We start from the raw sequence: 20,822 nt of genomic DNA, 5'->3' as shown, positions 1-20,822 counted from the left end.
TCGGTACTAACAGCATGCTTGTGTTGTTCAAATGCACTTTGCACCTTAGGAGACAACATTGCACAAACATACAAGTTTAAACTAATATGAGAAGTGTAATATTCTGTTGCATGAATCTATTTCATTAGTTGTATAATTAAGTGAAAGAAAGCCAATTGACAGTATTTACTGTGAAAGAGACTTTCTTAACCAATGTTATTATATCATTACATTTGCTTAGAAATAAAGGCTCTTTCGCTGCTGCTCTGCCTATTATTGTCACATATACTATACTTTTGTCCAGGTTTTCTGGAAGGAAATGATGGCAACCATATTAGAGAGGAAAGTTGCCCCGTTGTACTACCTCTTACAACAATAATCACAACCACCAAGTTGGTTAGATACATGTCATTGTCATTTATTTTTTTATTTTGCTTAAATCATCTTCGAGATTTAATGACAAAGCAATATTGTCAGACCTTCATAATAATAATTGAAGAATATAATGATTTATGACTTAATGGGTGTATCAAGTAAATAAAGGGAAGGGCCATAATGGAGGTGGTGGTTGTGATTATTGTTGTAAGAGGTAGTACAACTTTCCTCTCTAATATGATTGCCATAATTTTCTTCCAGAAAACCTGGACAAAAGTATAGTATACGTGACAATAATTGGCAGAGCAGCAGCGAAAGAGCCTTTATTTTTAAGCAAATGTAATGATATAATAACATTGGTTAAGAAAGTCTCTTTCACACTAAATACATCACGTGTTTTGCAGCATACGTATTTTACCTTAACTTATGCGAAACTTACGAAGATAACATTCCACACCGTCTCTCCACTGACAGCTCAAAACATACGTATCACTTGCAATTGTAACATACCACATAGTCGAGCAGCTCGTCTCCGTACTTCCAAGTGTTCCCAGCCCAAAGTTTGAGACATTTTCTATAACACTACTCTTTTGTTGGAAATCACCCAGAACAAATCATGCTGCTTTCCTTTGAATCTTTTCCATTTCTCATATCAACCAATCCTGGTGAAGAGCCTATACACTGGAACCATACTCTTACTGCAGTCTTATACACCATCTCCTTTACATCCTTACTACAACTTGTAAATACTGTCATAACCATGTGAAAAGATCTGTAACCTTTATCTACAACCTGATTACCCCAATGAAGATCATTAACACCTAGCTACTTACAGTGTTCCCCATGAGGTATTATCACCCCATCAACACAGTAATTAAAACTAAGAGAACTTCTCCTATTGGTGAAAATTATAACATTACTTTACATCCCATTTACCATCATACCACTGTCTGCTGTCCATCTCACAAAATTGTCTAGATCTTTTTGTTGTTGCTCGCAATCTTGTAACTTATTTATTACTCTATATAGTATAACATCATCTGCACATAGCCTTATCTGTGTTTCCAGTTCTTTACTCATATCACTTATACAGTATATACATGTGTGTATATATATAAAGCATAAAGGTGCAATAATGCTGCCCTGTGGGACAATCCTCTTAATCATTATAGGATCAGATATCACTTCACCTACTCTAATTTTCTGAGTTCTGTTTTCTATAAATTTAGTCACCATTCAACTATTCTTTTGTCTAGTTCACTATCCCTCATTTTCGTCATTAATCTCCCATGATCTACCCTATCTAAAGCCTTGGATATGTAAATAGCGATACAGTCCACTTGACCACCTGAATCTAAAATATTTGCTTCATCTTGCTGCAATCCTACAAGTTGAGCTTCGCTGGAATAACCTTTCCTAAACCCGTTAGTAATTTCACAAACATGCCTAATACAATCAGAAAGAACGCTTGTGCAGTGCTTACAAACAAGGCATATAAAGCTGACTGGCCTGTAATTATCTGTTTTATCATCCCTTTGTTTGTATGCTGGGTCTACTATTGCAACTATCCATTCATTTGGTATTGTTCCTGTTGTATGTCCGTCGCTCCCTTCTCGATCCGCCAGCCAGCTACACGCGTGCCAGTGTGTTATTCTTCGAGCCTCGACGCGCAGCCCTCAGTGCGCGTGCCTGGAACGTCGTGTGTGCTATATAAAGGAGCTCCTAGCCTGTCCAGACGCCCACTGACCCCGGTGTCCAGCTCCAGAATACACCCTACGTTGAGCACGGAGGCTACTCCTCTTGAAAATGTGCTTCGGCCAGGTGGACTGAATTTCTGGCAGTAAGAGGTCTCACCTCGGGTCACCGCTCCTCTTGCCTATTCCGCTGTCCATGCCCAGTCTTACCATTATATGCCACTATCATTCCCCAGCTAATGCAAGCTCCCATTATCGACTTAGTTTCGCTAAGTAGGAACTCTTCAGTCATTGAACTTACGTTAATGAACTCAGACACTTCAACAAGGAAGGACTCTCTGAGATATTTACGTTAGTGCTTCTGATAGTTTTCGACTATCAAGAACTTTTCATGTCACAAGGACTATCTTTCCGAAATAGTAGTGAACGTAAATACTCCAACGTGTATATAGTGTACAAAGACAGACTCTTTCTCCAAATTCATAGTTCAATTTGCTTCGAGATAACTTTCAGTTTTGTTAGTGTAAATATTGTAATTTTACAGGTGAAGCAAATAAAGAAGTTGTGCTTTTTGTAAACCCAGCCTTGTTTACAACAGTTCCTTCATGCAAATAGTAATTGAGTAGGTATTTCATATATGGCACTATATCCCTACCCAGTGCCTTTAATATATCCCCAGAAATCTTGGCAATCCCGGCTGCTTTTATGGATTTCAACTTTTGTAAATTTTTGTATATATATTTTGTATTCCTAACCTTAGTGAAATAATTATCTCTACTAATCTAAAGAGAACTCCAGAATTGATCTAGAGAGCATCTTTTAGATGTTTGGGTGATTTCATTGTTGTTAAGAAATCATGAAAAATGCTTAAATTTTCTTTTCCTTCCATGCTGCCTCTGGACAATTTCTGCAAGGTAATTGAGAATAGTATCTACTTTCATTTTGTAGAATTTTACACAGTGTTGAAACAAGGAATAGGCCTTCTTCTTTCTTTTTTGGGGGGTGGGGGGTCGGTACTACATTTAGCACAGTTTTACAGTTGGCTGCCAACTCTATGTGGAGGGATATACTCACATTGCATGTCTATAAAAGTCAGTAGTGTCATGTCGCGTGTATAGGAAGAGAAGTGTATTAACATGTTAGCTGCCATGGAGGTCCGATCAGACCGACAACAGCTGGTTGATAGGGAATGTGAAATGAAACTGATTATTATCTATTTAGCATTTGGCTGTACATATCAACATTAGTCAAAAATAAAATACATATTTACATTATTTACAGTTTGACTTTCAAGTTGCTAATAAAGTCTATTACAGCTGGACCTGCTTCCACAAAGTCACTGAAGTTGCCACTATAGGAATGCATCGGGCAGTCATTCATTATGTGCCGTATGGTCTGTCTGGGAGCACCACCACTGCATTCTGGCAAAGGTATATGTCCCCACTTGTAGAGAAGATCTGCACATCTGCCATGGTTTGTTCTTATCCTGTTCAGCGTTGACCACGTTTTCTGGGGTAGGTGAAAGCCACTTAGTGGTGTTGTGGTGCTTGTGATGTCTTGCAGCTGACATGGAATGTTTTTTACCAATTCTTCCTTCCAGGTTTGCAGGAGGTTGAAATTATTGTTCTTAGATTTCCCATTCACCACATTCACCTGTTTTTGAATATTCATGTGTTTATTTTTTGTTATTCCATTGACTCTATTTTAGTTTGTGTTTGTGTATTTTAATGTGTTATTTTAACTTGTAACTTGAATATATACTGTATACCACTGTACTTTAAGGCAATGCCTTATTCTTATACTTCCGGAAAAAATATCAATATTGGGATTAAGTGAGACCAAATGGAAAGATTTTGGAAGTAAGACACTTCGTGGAGGTTATAAATTATCCTGGAGTGGACAGGAGAAGGTAGCGAAAAATGGTGTTGGATTCTTAATTACCGAAGGGACTGATGCTACAGCTGAAGTTATCTGCAAAAGTGATAGAATCATTAAAATGTTCACGAAACTGGAGAACACTAAGTACACCATCATACAAGTGTATGCACCACAGACAGGCTGCAGTGAGGAAGACAAAGAGAAATTTTGGCAAGACCTGGAAGATACAGTTAATGAGGAAAATGTTATTATTATTGGAGATCTAAATGCGCAAGTTGGGGTAGACAGACTTGGGTACGAGAACATCATTGGTCCACATGGATTTGGACAAAGGAACCCAGAAGGAGAACAACTATTAGATCTGTGCAGAAGAAATGATCCTATAATCAAAAATACATTCTTCAAAAAAAGAGACAGTCACAGAATAACAAGGTACAGTTGGGATGGCCAGTATAGAACATTGATTGACTACGTAATCACGAATAAAGATGGTGGCAGGTACATCACAGATGTAAAGGTCATCCCTATTGAAAGCATGGACAGTGACCAGAGATTGCTGGTAGTAGACTTCAAACATAAGACAAATGAAACGCAGAAACTTATTATGAAAAAACCAAGGGTTAAAACTTGGAAGTTGCAAGAAGTCCAAATAAAGGAAGAATACAAACTAAGGATTCAATAGAGTTTGCCGAAGTGTGAAGTAACCAGCGTTAATGAAGAATGGAAGGCCTTCAAAGACACCTTTGTGGGAGAAGCCAAAAACCTATGTGGAGTTACAAGTTCTATCAAAAGAAAAAAGGAGACACCATGGTGGAATGATAGAGTGAAAACAGCAGTGAAAGAAAGAAACCAAATAAAGAAGGCACTGGACAAGGAAAAACAAAAACAGGGACAAGAACGAAATGAACAAGAAATACAAAGACTTCAAGGAGTATACAGGCACAAGAAACTTGCTATAAAGAACATTGTAAGGGAAGAAAAAGAGAAGAAATGGAATGAGTTTGCAGACAAACTGGAAGAGGACAGTAGAGGAAATATGAAATTGCTATACAGAGTAGTGAAAAACAAGCGAAGGGATCAAGAGACCATAAAAGCAATAGAACGTGATGATGGAACTCTGGCACAAGAAGAGGGAGAAATTAAACAAGAACTCAAGATCTATTTTGAAAAGCTGCTGAATGGAGATACAGAAAACATAACAACGGATAGAGGAGAGCCAAGTCGAGGAACCACAACTGAACCACCAATTACATGGCTTGAGGTTGAAAATGCGCTCAAGAGCATGAAGAAAGGAAAAGCAGTGGGCATAGATGAACTAAGTGCAGATATGCTGAAAGCAGCGGGAATTCCAGGAATCCAATGGCTCTACAGACTGCTCAACAAGATATGGGAGAAAAATACTATTCCTGAGGACTGGAAGATGGGCATCATTGTACCTCTGTTCAAGAAAGGAAGCCGACGAAAATGTACTAATTACCGTGATATCACACTGCTGTCTTATGTCCTGAAAATATTGGAACAAATAATAGAGACCAGAATCAGAGATATTGTTGAACAAATTTTGGAAGAAGAGCAGTATGGTTTCAGACCAGGAAGGTCAACTACAGACCATATATTTGCAATTAGGATGCTAATGGAAAAATACTGGGAGAAGAACAAACCTTTATTTCTAATCTTTTTGGACATTGAGAAAGCATACGATAGTGTACCAAGGGAAAGAATTTGGCAATGCATGAAAGAACTTCAAGTGCAAGACAGCCTCATAGACAAAGTGAAAATGTATAGTGGGAACAGAAGCTGTATTCAAGTAGGATATGGTTTGTCGGACTGGTTTGAAACAAAGACAGGAGTGCAGCAGGGCAGCTCATTGTCACCACTTCTATTTGTTATTGTAATGGATGTAGGAATGAAATCTATTAAAAGGAAAGAACATGGAGATATCGAAGCCTTCACATTTGCAGATGATGTTGCGATCTGGAGTGACTCAGAAGATGAATTGGGAGAGAGAATACAAAGCTGGAATGAGGAGTTTAAGAAATATGGTTTAAACATCAGCAAGACCAAGACGGCGGTGATGAAAGTGTATGGGGAAGGAGCAGAACCAATAGTCATGTTAAATGAAGCTCAACTGGACAGCGTTCCAGTTTTCAAATACTTGGGTAGCGTTATATCAAATAACAACCTAGCAAAACATGAGGTGAACAATCGAATCAATAAGGCAACACAATTCTACCACCAGGTAAGACACCTGCTGTGGGATGAGCAAATACCCATGAAAACAAACATGATATTGTACAAGTCCTATTATATACCAATTCTTACATACAGTCTCAAAACCACAACACTGACCAATGGAGATAATTCCAAACTTCAGGCAGCTGAAATGAAATTTCTACGCACTATGATCCAGAAAACCAGGAAAGACAAGATTAGGAATGAGAAAATTAGAGAAGAAGTAGGAATAGATGATTCTCTCCTCAATAAGATTCAGATATCAAGATGAAGTGGTTTGGTCACATGAAGAGGATGCCAGTAAAGAGAACTGCAAGGAAGGAATTTGACAGAAAGGTAGAAGGAAGACGACCCGTGGGAAGGCCACGAAGGAAATGGATAGGTTTAGTTAAGAGCAATGTACTGCTGAGAGGTCATGATTGGGACAAGTTGGTGGAGGAAGAATGGTACAAGGACAGGATGAGATGGAGGAGGCTCATATACCACACCCGGGAAACTGGAGATGATTTAGGATGATGATGATACTTCCGGAGTAAGGCGTGTTTGCATTTGAGTTCCGTTGGGGGAATGTGACTCAGTGCTAGTAACCAGTATGTAGGTGTTGATTTTACTATGCTAGATACAATTCTCATTGCCTGATTCAATTGAGCATCGACAAGTTTAGTATACATGCTATTGAGCCACACTGGAGAACAGTACTCAGCTGTTGAGTAAACCAAACTGAGGGCGGTGGTGCGTAAAGTGTTGTCTGACGAACCCCATGTAGTGCCACACAGTTTCTGAAGTATGTTGTGTCTAGAATTCAGTTTTTCAGCCGTTTTCTTCAGGTGTTTCTTGAAGGAGAGGGTTCTATCTAATGTGATTCCCAGATAGTTTGATTCATTGGTGTGGGTCAAGCGATTTTTACCCAGGTACCCTACACGTGTCCCCTGGATGGTGCTAAGCGAGCAACAGCCTTCTGGCGGCCAAACAATCTTAGTGATCTCCTGGCCAATTTACGTATCAATATCATGAAACTGATGACGAACAGTCAGCAGACCTCGTCATCCATTTTATGAGGGATAGTGGCCCATTTTTTAGTGTATAAAAGTGTCTTTTCTCATTATCATCATCATCAACATTTCCCATTATCCATCTGTAACTGGGTAGGGACAAATGTGGTTCCTCTCCACTTTCTTCGGTCTTACCACCACTCCTCCTCCAATACTGTGTCCCGGTCCAGGGTTTTTTTCTCTAATACTGTATTAGAGGATTTTCTCATTTCTAATTTTGTCTCTTCTACTCTTCTGTATCATGCCCATCAAGAACTTCATTTCAGCTGCCTGTATTCGACTCTCATCCTTCTTTGTCATTGTCCAGGTTTCTGCTTCGTAAGTTGTTATGAGTACATAATACTTCTTGTATATAGTTTCCTTTGCTTCCATTGGCACATCTTTGTCCCATAACATGTTTCTTACACTATGATAGAAACAGTTTCAAGCTCAAATCCTCTTACTAATTTCAGCATCTAGTCAAGCATTCTCCATTAATTCACTCCCCAGGTATTTGAACGTCTCCATTACTTCCAGGGCCTTGTCTGCAGGTCTAATCTGACCTTTCCCTTCTTCCTCTCCTCTAATCATAACAAGAGTTTTACTCTTTTCTACACGTATTTTCAATCCACATTCTTAGATTTCCCATTCACCACATTCACCTGTTTTTGAATATTCATGTGTTTATTTTTTGTTATTTCATTGACTCTATTTTAGTTTGTGTTTGTGTATTTTAATGTGTTATTTTAACTTGTAACTTGAATATATACTGTATACCACTGTACTTTAAGGCAATGCCTTATTCCATTGCAATCTATATTTTCTACAATTTTATCAGAAAATAAGGCATTGCGAATTAGATCCATATATTTTAAAATTTTAATTATCATGTCTTTTCGTTGCATCTCGTACCATTAGGAGCCGATGACCTAGCTAGATGTTAGGCCCCTTTAAACAACAAGCATCATCATCATCATCATCATCATCATCATCATCATCATCATCATCATCATCTGAAATGGAACCCTTATACTAACTGCTGCATTCTAGCACAGAAAAATGAAGCACAATATCTGAAGAGACTCTTTGGTTATCCGATGACGTAACACCCAATTCGGTCGGTTGTGCAATATGTGGCGTTAATTATTATCGGCCCGGCATATAATTTTACGTAGTAATGACAAAGGTAAATTGAAAATTTGAATCAATTATTTTACATTATTTCAGTAGGGAGCTGTGGCAATGGATGGTGAAGCGACCCATTTCCTGTGGAAGGCCTGCTGGCCAGTTGAGAGCCCATGTTTGGTGGTCTAAATAAATTTTAGTTGGCGGCCAGTCAGTCGACCAACGGAACAAAGCAAGTCCGCAGGCCGCACTCGGCGGTGGCATTCTACAACGTTCAGTTTCAGATCTGCAGCCATTCAGCTTCCTGGTTGCACCTAAGTAATCGCTCATTTTCACAGACACTAACACGCAATAGACTTTGACGTAGTGAAAGTAAGCAAACAATGTGGCTTGAAGTTCTCGCACCAAATCTCCTGCAAAAAGCTAAACAATGGCCAGTGCCTGATCGAGTCAGCAGTTTTATTTCAAGTGCTTGTACAGTAATGACCAAACATAAATATGCCGACCCGACTGAGATGGCAGTTGTGAGCCTCTGAATATTAACATTTTTGCCTGGTTTCTAGTTTATTACCAGTACACATGCACAATGAAATATGAAATAAGGAGAAACTATGCTTCATTCAAAATGGCACTTAAGTTGGGGGGTCGCTAAATGTAGTGTTAAAGCGAACACAAATCGCAGTCCCCGAGCCAGGGGAATTCACCAGACCTGAATAGAATAGAACCCAGGACCCTCTAATCATTAAACATCCATCCAAGGAGCCTAACAGGCAAAGAATGAGTATAGTCATTGACTGTCTGCGCATACATGAAAAGGGGCCACATTGTAGGTATTGAACTGTCCATCTTCATGTTCTGTGCTAAACTTGATGCTTGCCAGTGATTATGCGCAAAAGCATTCCAATTTGACAATTTGGGAGACTGGGAACAGCACATAGCAGAAGAGGCAGCTTTCTTATCACTTATTTGATTATTTCATTTTATTCGATTATATTTCCCATTTGATTACTTTTTGATTAATCATTCGAATGAATGAGACAATCGAATAGTGAATATTTTTACCATTCAATTATTTTTTTATTATCCATCCAAAATTTTGTTAGAATCGAATAGTGAATTTTTCCATTTGATTATTTTTTTTATTATTCATTCGGAACTGCATTTGAATTATTAAAAATATTCTAATATGCAATCGGTAATGTATATAATTGTTTAATTTCGACATCCCAAGTGGATCATTTGGTGTAACTTAGGATTCAGGATATAACCTGCCCAAAGGAGTAACTTTACTTTTGCAGTAAAATCTAATTAAACTACAGACATCTTCCAAAGTAGGCCGGAGTAGGAACATTGGTATTAGATTATATGAATTCAGTATGACATCACTCACAGAATTCAGCACAGAAATATTTGATTACCAACTGTGAAACATTAGAAAAGTCGTATTATGACTTGATGAATCGTCAACCACGTGCCAGTAACATGACCTTCATAACCTTCAAATTGTTGTGTCCTGCCTCCTGGCTAGAAGATCATGTGACCTCATGGTCTCTTTGCATTGTGACTGGTATCTGAGAATTCAAAGAACGAAAGTGAAGTTATATTCTATCTTGTGGCTACTTAAGTATCTAGGCGCACAAAACATATTCAGAAAAACCTCTGATATTCAGATTAACGTCATGCCGGATGGTCTGGATAATACAAAATATGGATGTCGGAGAGTATCATTAAAATATCAAACACAGTACTGTATTTAAAAACATTATAAACTTAAGGAAATATATTTTTAAAAAGCATAAAAATTACTACAAATAAAAACTTAAATTCATGTTTCTTTTACTCAGTTTCCGTTTTTAACACTTTCACTACCAACTGCCTTGCCTCTGCTGGGGGCCAGCCATTTTTTAAAAGCTACCTACTTGACAGCAGAGTGCATATTAAATAAATCATTATTGAAAAAGAATTTACAAAAGACAGAACATCGTTTTCCTCACTGCTTTTATTTACATCTGTTATCATCATCATCATCATCATCATCATCATCATCATCATCATCATCATCATTTTCCCTTGTCCAGCTTGTCCTTGGCTTTGACAATATGAAAGTGACTGAGGTATGAGTGATTCTAGTATACAACAACTTTGTTTATCCAGATTAAGTGGGACTGGAACCGATCCAGATTATCGAAAATCCGGATAATCCGGAAAAACTAAAAGGCAAATACAGTACATGTTATATAATCTGTTAACATAAGTTGTACAGTAATACCCTTTTTCACTTGCACCAAAAATATAAGAACACTTTTATTACATTTAGAACTCTGTTTTACGTACTAAAATAATGTGTGAGCTTTTCCTGTTTTACATTTGTATACCGTTTTTTGCGCACCACAATCACAAAGAGGTTTTGCTAACATCAATTCTGCTAGTGTGGTTTCAGTCTGGGATTCTAAATAGGCCATCAGTTTGTCCAGCTGCATTGTTGCATCTCCATGAGTCATTGTTTCTTCTGTTGGAACGCCGGTTTCATTTTCGAATTCACCATCACTTTCGTCATTACCTGCCGAGGAAAAAGAGGCAATAATTTATTCATCTGTCATTATGCCGTAGCCTGAATTACAATAATTTTTCAACCAGTCATTTACGTCGTTCACATCTACGTCCGAGGATCCGGGAATGCGTGCAAATGTGTCAAGGGACTCGGAAGAGTCCACGGTTTTCCATTCTCAATTCCAGGCGAATGCTGGGATGGTACCTTTAATAGACCGTGGCCGACCTACTTCCAATTCCTGTCCTTAACTATCCTTGGTGGAAAAGACATGCAAGAAGAATCGACCCCGTAAAAAAATACTGTACAAGTAAAAATAATTTTTTATTATTTTCGACCCGGATAAACCGGAGATTCAGAATAATCAGGTTTTTGTATAATACTGTTCCTTATGCAGCCAGTCGCAGCTATGAATGGTGTGAAAATATTGCTCATAGGGTTGGTTGGTGCATGCATTTTAGTGGGCTTGGCTGACTGATACGTAATAGCAACTTCTGGCTCAATGAGGAAAGCATTGGGAAACTACCACTCTCCTTATTTCCCTAGTATGCCTTTTCAGAGACACCTAGCCTATCTATGACAGCTGTTGGTGGAGTTGTAGAGGATCAGACCAGCCTTTGGGCTGAATACCCAACACACATACTTGTCCAACTCCTGCCAGGTTGAGGTGGTGTTGGTTCTTCTCCACTGCTGCCTCTCCTTCCACCACAAATGTACGACCCCATATGGAGACGTGAAGTTCAAAAACTTGACTATTCTCAAGTACCCGAATGGAGTCACTTGGCACTCAACGTGTTAAACGACCATACTCCTCTACAGGAGCAAAGGTTGTTTTCGCAGCCTGTTTAACTTGCTGCAGTATTTTTTCCTTTTCCTTTTTAGTGTGCTGATACGATTGTATATGACTAATTATTATAATAAGCCATGCTTCAGTTGTAACACCGATTGAAATGAAATAAACTGTGTACTTCTACTTCAGCCAGAAAATCACTACCACAATAAAAATAAATATTGTACTGTAACGCTCATGATTGACTAACACAGACTAAGGCAGTACAGTAGGTAAATGATATTGCTGAGTGCGTGAGTCAATAGCCTCCCCGTCCCTCACAATCCCAGTGCACACTTCCTCCTTGCATTCCTCCGTATGCTACAGTCAAACTCGGTCATGTACAGTGAGTTCCTCTCAGGCGTGCCCAGCTTATCTGCATCACTTCCCGCTACACAGCGCAGCGACAGTGCGGGAATGCCGACACTTCGCAATTCAGGTCTGTTTATCTGTTGCTCCGACTCTTCTCAAGATGTCAAGTGTTATTTCGGGGTATAATTCTCATAATGCCTCCACATGTGTACACAGTAGGGGAAAGGGTATTTATGTACGATAATTATGTGAAAACAGAGTCTTGCAGGGAAGTCGTTAGGCGATTTGTAACACAATTTCCAGGTGTACGCCCTCCACATAAGAGAGACCGTGTGGAAACTCGTAAACAAATCGAGAGGAACTGGTTCTTTACTCGATAAGAAGCGACGTGTTTAAAAACGTGTACTCAACGGGGAAAAAGTAAAAGAAATCACAGAAAGGTTAGAATATATGCCTACTAAATCCCTAAGACAACTTGGACAAGAGCTCAGCATGGCAGGCTACGAAAATATTAACATTGAAACAAAACTGTAGTACACAAACTGTATCCACATGATCATGATTTTTTAAGACCTCATTATTAGTACGAACTTATAGCCATCATGGTCCCCAAATTTTACTGTTTGTGACTTTTATTTACGGGGAAGCTTAAAAAATGAAGTGTATGCTAGAAACCCTCACACGCAGGATGAACTGAAAGAACAAATCCGGAGAGAAATAGCCTCAGTTACAGAAGATGAACTTATGCATGTGAATTGGAATTTCCTAAGACGATGCCAGAAATGTGAACATTTATAACATCTCCTGTCATGAGGTACGAGCATATTTTCTTAATTTTATTGTTATCTCATGTAATGCACGGATAAAGTGAGTGAAGTGCTATCCTTGTTGTTAAGCATCGGAGCGGGGAGTGATGAGTCAATGGGAGAAACTCTCGCTGTAGTTCACTACATCCTAGTCCACAAATATAAACTTGTCATACGAAACATCCCGAAACCAGCCCAGATATCAGAGAGCCAGATGTGAGAGCTTGTACTCTTTTTTTTTTCTGCCTTACGTCGCACCGACACACATATGTCTTATGGCGACGATGGGATAGGAAAGGCCTAGGAAGTGGAAGGAAGCGGCCGTGGCCTTAATTAAGGTACAGCCCCAGCATTTGCCTGGTGTGAAAATGGGAAACCACGGAAACCATCTTCAGGGCTGCCGACAGTGGGGCTTGCACCCACTATCTCCTGATTACTGCATACTGGCCGCACTTAAGCGACTGCAACTATCGAGCTCGGTCTTGTACTCTATATTTAGGTTCTAAAGTTTATTTACTGTTAGGTTGCCCAAATATTACTGCAATTTTAAATTTTTGTAAAAGCTAGAAACCTGAAGTATCTTGTATTTATAATTTAGAGGTTAATATTTTCCATCTCTTACAGTTATCATTGCTTGATATTTATTGTGCTGTATGTCTACTGAGCTCAGCTGATGATCATGCTCACCCAGTTTGTTAACGACCTTTACTCTAGTTGTCCAACCAAGATAAACACTTTCCATTGTAGAAGACACCACTCCTGCCATCTCTACAACAGAAGATCCTCTAAAAGGGTTGTCAGTAATGAACAGGAAATCCTCTCCAGACAGCAACTACTATAGTGTGTCGACGACGACGCCTATGCAAGAGATCACGATAAAGTACGTGGACGAGAGGCACAGGGAGAGAGTGAACTGCAAGCTGACACATTGGTCTGAGTGGTCTCCGTGCTCTGCTACGTGCGGCCGCAGCATCAAGACTCGCACTCGAGAGATAAAGGTAAGCTATCACCACTATCTACCCCTTAGACAAATTAAGCTCCTACAGGTGTTCTGGAATTTACCTGCATTTGGATCATTGATCCCTTTCATCCAGCACCATCCATTTCATCATTCATCTGCTCATAAGTTATGAATTTCATTATGGTCTGTCTGTCTGTCTGTCTGTCTGTCTGTCTGTCTGTCTGTCTGTCTGTCTGTCTGTCTGTCTGTCTGTCTGTCTGTCTGTCTGTCTGTCTGTCTGTCTGTCTGTCTGTCTGTCTCCACAATAAAAAATTACAAATTACAAATTAGTAATGAAATGTCAGACAACACATTTAAAATTGAAACTAAAATGACACATTGAAACTGTTGTGACTGGTGTTGGACTATGTCAGTGTCCTTAACAAAGTCTTGGAGCTGATACTCATTGTCTGTATAGTGGACCCATTTGATCTACAAATTGTGCTTTGTTGAATAGTATATATGAGTAACAGTTTATATATAGTTTGAAGGAGACATTCACAACTTGAATAAGTGGCCATTCCATCGGTTTCAGTATCACTTACTGTATATCCTCCTCAAACAATAATTGTACAGTGCTTTCAAATCCACAAACTAATACGCGAGTTAATTGCGAAGATCCCCTACCTGCATGCATGAACAGTATGTAACGTAACCATTGAGGTGTGGTCTTTGATACCGCTCAAAAATGTTACTACGCAATTAACCGTGCATGTCAACAGCTACAGCAACACTGAGCTTTGTAGTGACTCAAGTTCACATGCTAGGAAGGTAGTCGAAAGAAAAGATGAGAGCTAAAGACAGAAGGGGATAAAACAAAACTTGAAAAGTTTCCCACGGTCTGTGTGACTGCACCTCACAAGTTAAGGGTTAAATTAGATCTTAGTTGATTATGTTATGAAACAAAGGTAAATAGGTTGCATAGCAAAATCAAAGAATATAATATCTAAATTATATTGTAAGTTATTAAAATGCAAAATATTGTATTGATTAAGTGGATTACCTCATTTATCTACAATCATTATATTGTCATTAATACGGAACATGAAAATTATAAACTTTGATATTAGATAGAAGTCAATACGGACCAAAACAAACCATAATGGTTAAAATAATAAATTTTCACTCTAACCAGTCGGAGATCTCACAGCCCGCCTGTTCGAGGGCGAGCACTACTGATGGTTCACAAGAGGTGGTGATCACGACCAGCTGGCCGATGGGTAATGCTCTCGCCCAGTTCACGACTGCGTGTGAACCCAGTTTTAGGTATCTCAGGATGTTTCCTATCAGTCCATCGTCATCATTATCATTCACCAATTCCAGGATGTTTCTTGTTGCAGGTTCATCCTAGAAATGGTGGCAAGCCATGTAACAAGAGGCTGAGGAGAACAAGATTGTGCCCTGTTCCTCCCTGTGGTATGTACATCATAGTGGACTTGAAACTTTCTTTCTGCACTGTAGCTTCTTTCTAAGTCTCTGTTGCTTGTGTTTTGACAGAAATACCAGAGGAGTTGCAGTCAGATGAGTCTCCGGAGGGGGAGAATGATCCATTTCGTAAGTAGAACAAAAGTAATAGCGAGTCATAGAGTAAGATTATTAGTAGGAGCCCTAGAAAGTATTAAATAAGACATCTAATTATTGGTGGAAAAAAATTTTTATTGTTGGAAAAATAAAACAAGAAGTATTTATCTGTTAATTAACCTTTTCACTCCGGTCAACTGCTGTAGCAGTCTTGGTGAAACTGTGCCTCATAGCCAGTCAACTGCTGTTGGACATTGTCAGGGTGAATTTATACTAGCCACAAATTAAGAACGTGTCAGTTTTAACCATATCTTCATGTGCCGTCCTGACAATGTCCAACAGCATTTCAGCATGTTTTTAACAAGCACTATAGGAACATTTCATTTTATTTACATTGGTCGATGTGGAAACACCATTTAGCAGTTCTGCGTCAGCTGATGGTTATTTACAGTGGCATCCAGTGGCTTGCGTACTGCTAACACCACTCAAGTAGATTTGGTAATTGATGATCTGACTACAGAATCAACATTTACCAGTTCCCGTTTTGCAATTGAAATTCTAATGATTAGCAGTGATGGAACTAACAGTTCTATGAATATCAATACAAGAAAGAGTCTGGATGATAAGCATACTCCAGATGCTAAGAATTTAGAGCCTAATTTATTTTTCAGATTTTACACTTAGTTCATCCCAGATTTTAATGTTAATTGTGTGTTTGTACATTAGTTTTCATGTCAATTGTATGTTTCTACATTTGTTTAGTTATTAGATGTATTACATTAAGGCTGAAGATGACCAGCCAAGGCCGAAACTAGTCCCTAGTTTAGTAATGTAATTCAATAATATTGCATAATATAGTATTGAAAAAGGTGGACCATACAACATTAATTTAATAATTATTGTTGTGAGGTTTACGAGTAACAAAGTTTTTTCGAAAGTGCGGTTTATTGGTGAACTGGCTGCCGCTACACGGATGTCTCGCTTGCTGGCTTCGATCGACTCCAGCGGCTAACGTTGTATAATGAAGACGTGGACTTTGTAGGTCAACAAGTTTATTGCGCCATTGTATGGCCATTCCGCCCTTGTGTTCTCCATCCACATACCTCACAATTTCATCTTCGAATTCTTTAAAGTGTCTTTGTTGCTGGCCACTAAATGCATATTTTTACTTTATGCATTTTTGCCACTGAGTGCACTTTTTTTATATTATGCATTTTTAAGCTATCTTTGTCTTCACGCTAACGCCATATACCATATTTTCTTGCGACTGTACAATTATTCTTCAGTTCTGCATGTTTAATAACCATAACTTAAAATTGGCTTCATAATATTCAAAAGAACCCATTGAAACTTTTCCGGCAGTACCTGTTCCACGTATCTTTACAATACGACGATCAATCACGAAAATATTCTTGCTGTCTTTAAAACTGTTAACTTTACTAAGAGTCAGGTACAGTACATGCCCTATAACTCTGCCACTGAGTAAACATGGCCTTTCTAATAATTCGAAGGCTCGCATGTTTTGATGACTTTCTGCGGATTTGAGAAACATTTTTGTACAGGCTACTACAGGGATTCTCACTCGCCTGGAGTTTGTCTCCCGCCAAGTAGAATGTCTTTCTCTCTTCACTAATTCCCGAGAACCAGTGGTGTTACACAGAGACACTGTGTAGCCTGTAGACAGACGGTGAAGGTCGAGTGCGGGGTGAATGGAAGCAGCGTTGTTACCGTGATAGCTGCCGGTGATGTTCGTTACTGTTAGGTCGCGAATGCAAGATGACTCTTGATTTCACATGAGATTCTGAGAAAATAAGAGTCTTCTTGGATTCGGAGAAGTACGGTATATGGGTCAGTCAAATATATTTGCACAAGTATTCGTTTTTTCATTCATGCGAAGCTTCCATTTCTTCTGTTAGATCTGTAGCTTTTTTAAATCCTTCCCATCTTCATCATCTTCAAAGTCACTTCCCAGTACGAGGATAAAAGCTTCATCCACAATAAACAGTTTCTCATGAATTATGAAAATATGGTACCACAATGCATTTAAAGCTACCTATAGAAGTGCTACTACATTGACGGAGAACAGCAATTACATGACAAATGGTGTGTGTGAACATCGCTCGAACCCTCACCTTCTGATTGCCCCTGACATCTGGTGACTCTACATAGTAACTATAGACTTGCGAGACAACCTCTAGATATCATAAAGGTCAAACTTCTCCAGCAGTCTTCAGTAGTGAAGCACAGAAAAGCCAAACAACACTCGACTGCTTCAGCAGTTCACCGGAGTGAAAAGGTTAATGTAAAGAGAAAAACTGTTCCCATAAATACTTAAATGCGAGAAGCTTATTGAAAACAAGTGGTGGTGGTGGTGGTGGTGGTGGTGGTGGTGGTGGTGGTGGTGGTGGTGGTGGTGGATAGTTGTTATTGTTTTAAGATGAAGTACAACTGGGCAACCATCCTCTATTAACACTAATCAGAGAGAAGAAATGGAAGTGGTCCAACACTTCAAAAATGAAGGTATCGGCCAAAGAAAGACAAGGACGTGAAAATGGCAAACCCCCTAACATAGACTTCGATACCTAATACCATTAAGGTCGGAAAAGAACAAAGAGTTGACCAAGGGAGCTTGAAATAGGATAGATGAAAGTGAGGAACCTGGCACAAGTTAAGTGGAAGCAATTCCAGAACTCAGCTAAGGGCCCTGTGGCCGTCAACCCACGCTCCCAAGTTAAGAGCTTCTGGGGTCCGTTACCTTTTACGACAGGCAGGGGATACCGTGGGTGTTATTCTACCGCCCCCATCCATTGGTGGGTTATTGAAAAGATTCAAGACATTTTAGCACAATTCTGAACTTCATTTTTTGTATTATACCCAAATATATTTACTCATGCAAAAATAAATAAATAATTAAATAAATAAATGTTTAAACAACATACAGAGATATTCAGAACACATGCATAAACATGACAATATTGAATGGATGCACGCAAAAAAAATTGGCTAACCATCATGTTTCTTAAATTGTAGAAAAAGAGAATTTCACTGATGGAAAGAAAAGATTATTGAAGAATAAAATGGATATTTCTTATTTTTAACAACAGTAATAACAACAACAATCACGGAGGATTTGAAACAACCAATTTTACAAGGAAGATTCGGCCTCATCGATTTTTAAAAAAGTTATTTTTAAGTATAGCAAGAACAAGTGTATGTGTTTTTTCTGTTTTTTTTAAGACTTCTAATCAGTGCTTTTTAAGTACTATTTTTTCTGATCTTAGTGGATGTAAGTGCATGTTTGTTATTTATAGGAATCATGAGTGTTTGACAACTCTTTACTACCTGTACATGTCTGTTTTTAATCTATGCTGAAAATAAGTGGCTGATGATATCTCAAAGAGATGAAACATGTCAAAAAATATTGAAAAATGTTGAAAAGGTGGAAACCTCAAGTCTTCTTATTTGAAGTCAGCAGGGTCGTCGATGAAATTCGTGAGAGGTTAGAATGCATAATAGACAGAAACAACCTGCCTTTTCAATACTGCAGGTAATGATTGCATTAAGAGTTTACGCCAGAGGGTTCTTTCATACACTGTAATGGTCGAAGACAATGTTGGGGTATCAAAAGTACCGTCAGCATAATTGTCTCTAAAATGTCGGCAGCTATATCATGAATAATATTTTTTTAGAACTGTTTAAGTTGTTTGCTAGTTTGCACTGTCAAGTAGACAATGCTAATTTATTTCCATGTGGCTCTCTTTTCCTTGTAATCTCTCACTATGAGTCTTTTTGTATTCTATAATTATTTGATACTCGGTGACTAACTCTGTGACTAATGTGTTATTTGTGTTTCAATTTCTCTCCTCAACCTTTTCCAATTTTTGATCACTTCTCTCTGGCCTTTTGTGAAAGAATAATTCAGAATATTTGTTAATGATAAGACATTGTTCCATTTGAAAAATTTGAGCTTTCTAAATTAAGTACCGGTACACATTCTGTTAATTACTAAAATCTGGGTGTGAGCTACTACAATTATGAGCCCATGGTTACAACTCATTTCTGTGAAAACGGCACATCAACAGCACCTTCCATTTCAGGAATGTTTGGGTTGCAAGTTTTAGGTGATTCAGCCTGTATGATTGCATGGCAAATACTGTGTACAGAGTATGAACACTGTAGCAACACTTTTATTATAAGGAACAAAATTTAAACTTCCTGTTTTGTTCATACTCTCCCCTCTTACTTGCAGTGCATATTTGAATTGTTTAATGGCAGCCTTATATCAAAAATTATATTAATTTTTAACATCATGAACTTCAGTTATCAGTATTCCTAAGGGTTATAGAAATTACTACATCCTTTACTAATTCTCAAATGAAAAGAAAGTTTGTATGTTGGTGTACCATAATCTACTGTTTTGAGTGAAATATCAGTTTGCATCGGTGACCTACGAGACCTGTTCAAAAAAAAAGTAACTGAACTTTGAAAATACAGCACAAATGCAAAGTCTTAATGGTTTCCACTAAGTAGCACTTTATGGGAGTTACCTGTTACGTTGTCGTAGCAGGTGGAGAGGCGATACTCCCATGTGGCAATTCCCTGGGGTCCCTTTTAGTCTCCTCTTACTGACAGGCAGGGGATACCATGGATGTTATTCTACCACTCCCACCCACAGGGGGAGAAGAACCTAACAGTTATAAATTAGTTATCTGTAAGGTCCGGATCTTACGCAATTACATATTCCATTCCTTTACTTGTAGACAACTGAAAATTAAACTGTCGGTGTAATTGTGGTCCTGACATGGTTATGCCTGCGTTTCATTTTACATAGTCCTAGTAATATTACATAATTTTACATATTATGTAAAGAATGTAACATTTTTCTACATATATAGGTGATTAAAAATGTTGTCAGCTTGTTTAATATTCAGATGGCCCTCAGTGTTTTGTGATGACACTCTCATTGCACATACTTGAGAGATCTGAAAGTAAAAGAAGAACGAAACATCTCGATAGGATCATTTCATGTCTCTTGACTGAGGACCAAAGAGTTTCCATCTGTCAGGAACTGTTGGATCTCGCTAATGAGGGTGAGAACTTTATACCTGTTGATGAAGCCTGAGGTTTTGGATATGACATCAAAATGAAAACACAGTCATCACAGTTGTGTGAAAAAAAAATTAGCAGGGACCAAAGAAAGCACGTTAGGTCAGGTCAAACATGGAAATGTTGATTGTTTTTTTTTTTTTTTTTTTTCCACATCAGTGGCGTTGTGCATGATAAATTCCTGCCTGAGGGTCATGCGGTGAAGCGCTGGTATTATCTTGAAGTCTAGAGAGTTTTGAGAGAAAATATCACATGATAAAGACCAGACTTGCAGAGAAAGAACTCCTGGATCCTCCACCTTAACGACGTGCCAGCAACGATGCATCACTGTTGATTCATGAATTTTTACGAACACAAAAACAATTGTGCATTGCCATCCACCCTAC

The 20,822-nt window shown here is 38.5% G+C and overlaps 1 protein-coding gene across 2 annotated transcripts in view; it reads left to right on the top strand.

Annotated features, from left to right (window-relative positions):
- The window catches only part of LOC136884414 (spondin-1), a 433,578-nt gene that overhangs the window by 397,153 nt on the left and 15,603 nt on the right, over positions 1–20,822 (top strand). For both annotated transcript variants that reach the window (XM_067156552.2, XM_067156550.2), the window contains exons 13-15: positions 13,557–13,807; positions 15,150–15,225; positions 15,307–15,363. In XM_067156552.2, coding sequence (XP_067012653.2) covers positions 13,557–13,807; positions 15,150–15,225; positions 15,307–15,363 — 384 coding nt within the window. The remainder of the gene's footprint in view (positions 1–13,556; positions 13,808–15,149; positions 15,226–15,306; positions 15,364–20,822) is intronic.

Source organism: Anabrus simplex, chromosome 12 (genome assembly GCF_040414725.1).
Source record: "Anabrus simplex isolate iqAnaSimp1 chromosome 12, ASM4041472v1, whole genome shotgun sequence".
Lineage (NCBI taxonomy): Eukaryota > Metazoa > Arthropoda > Insecta > Orthoptera > Tettigoniidae > Anabrus > Anabrus simplex.
The sequence above is the reverse complement of the archived record's forward strand: the minus strand, read 5'-3'. Positions and strand labels throughout refer to the sequence as shown.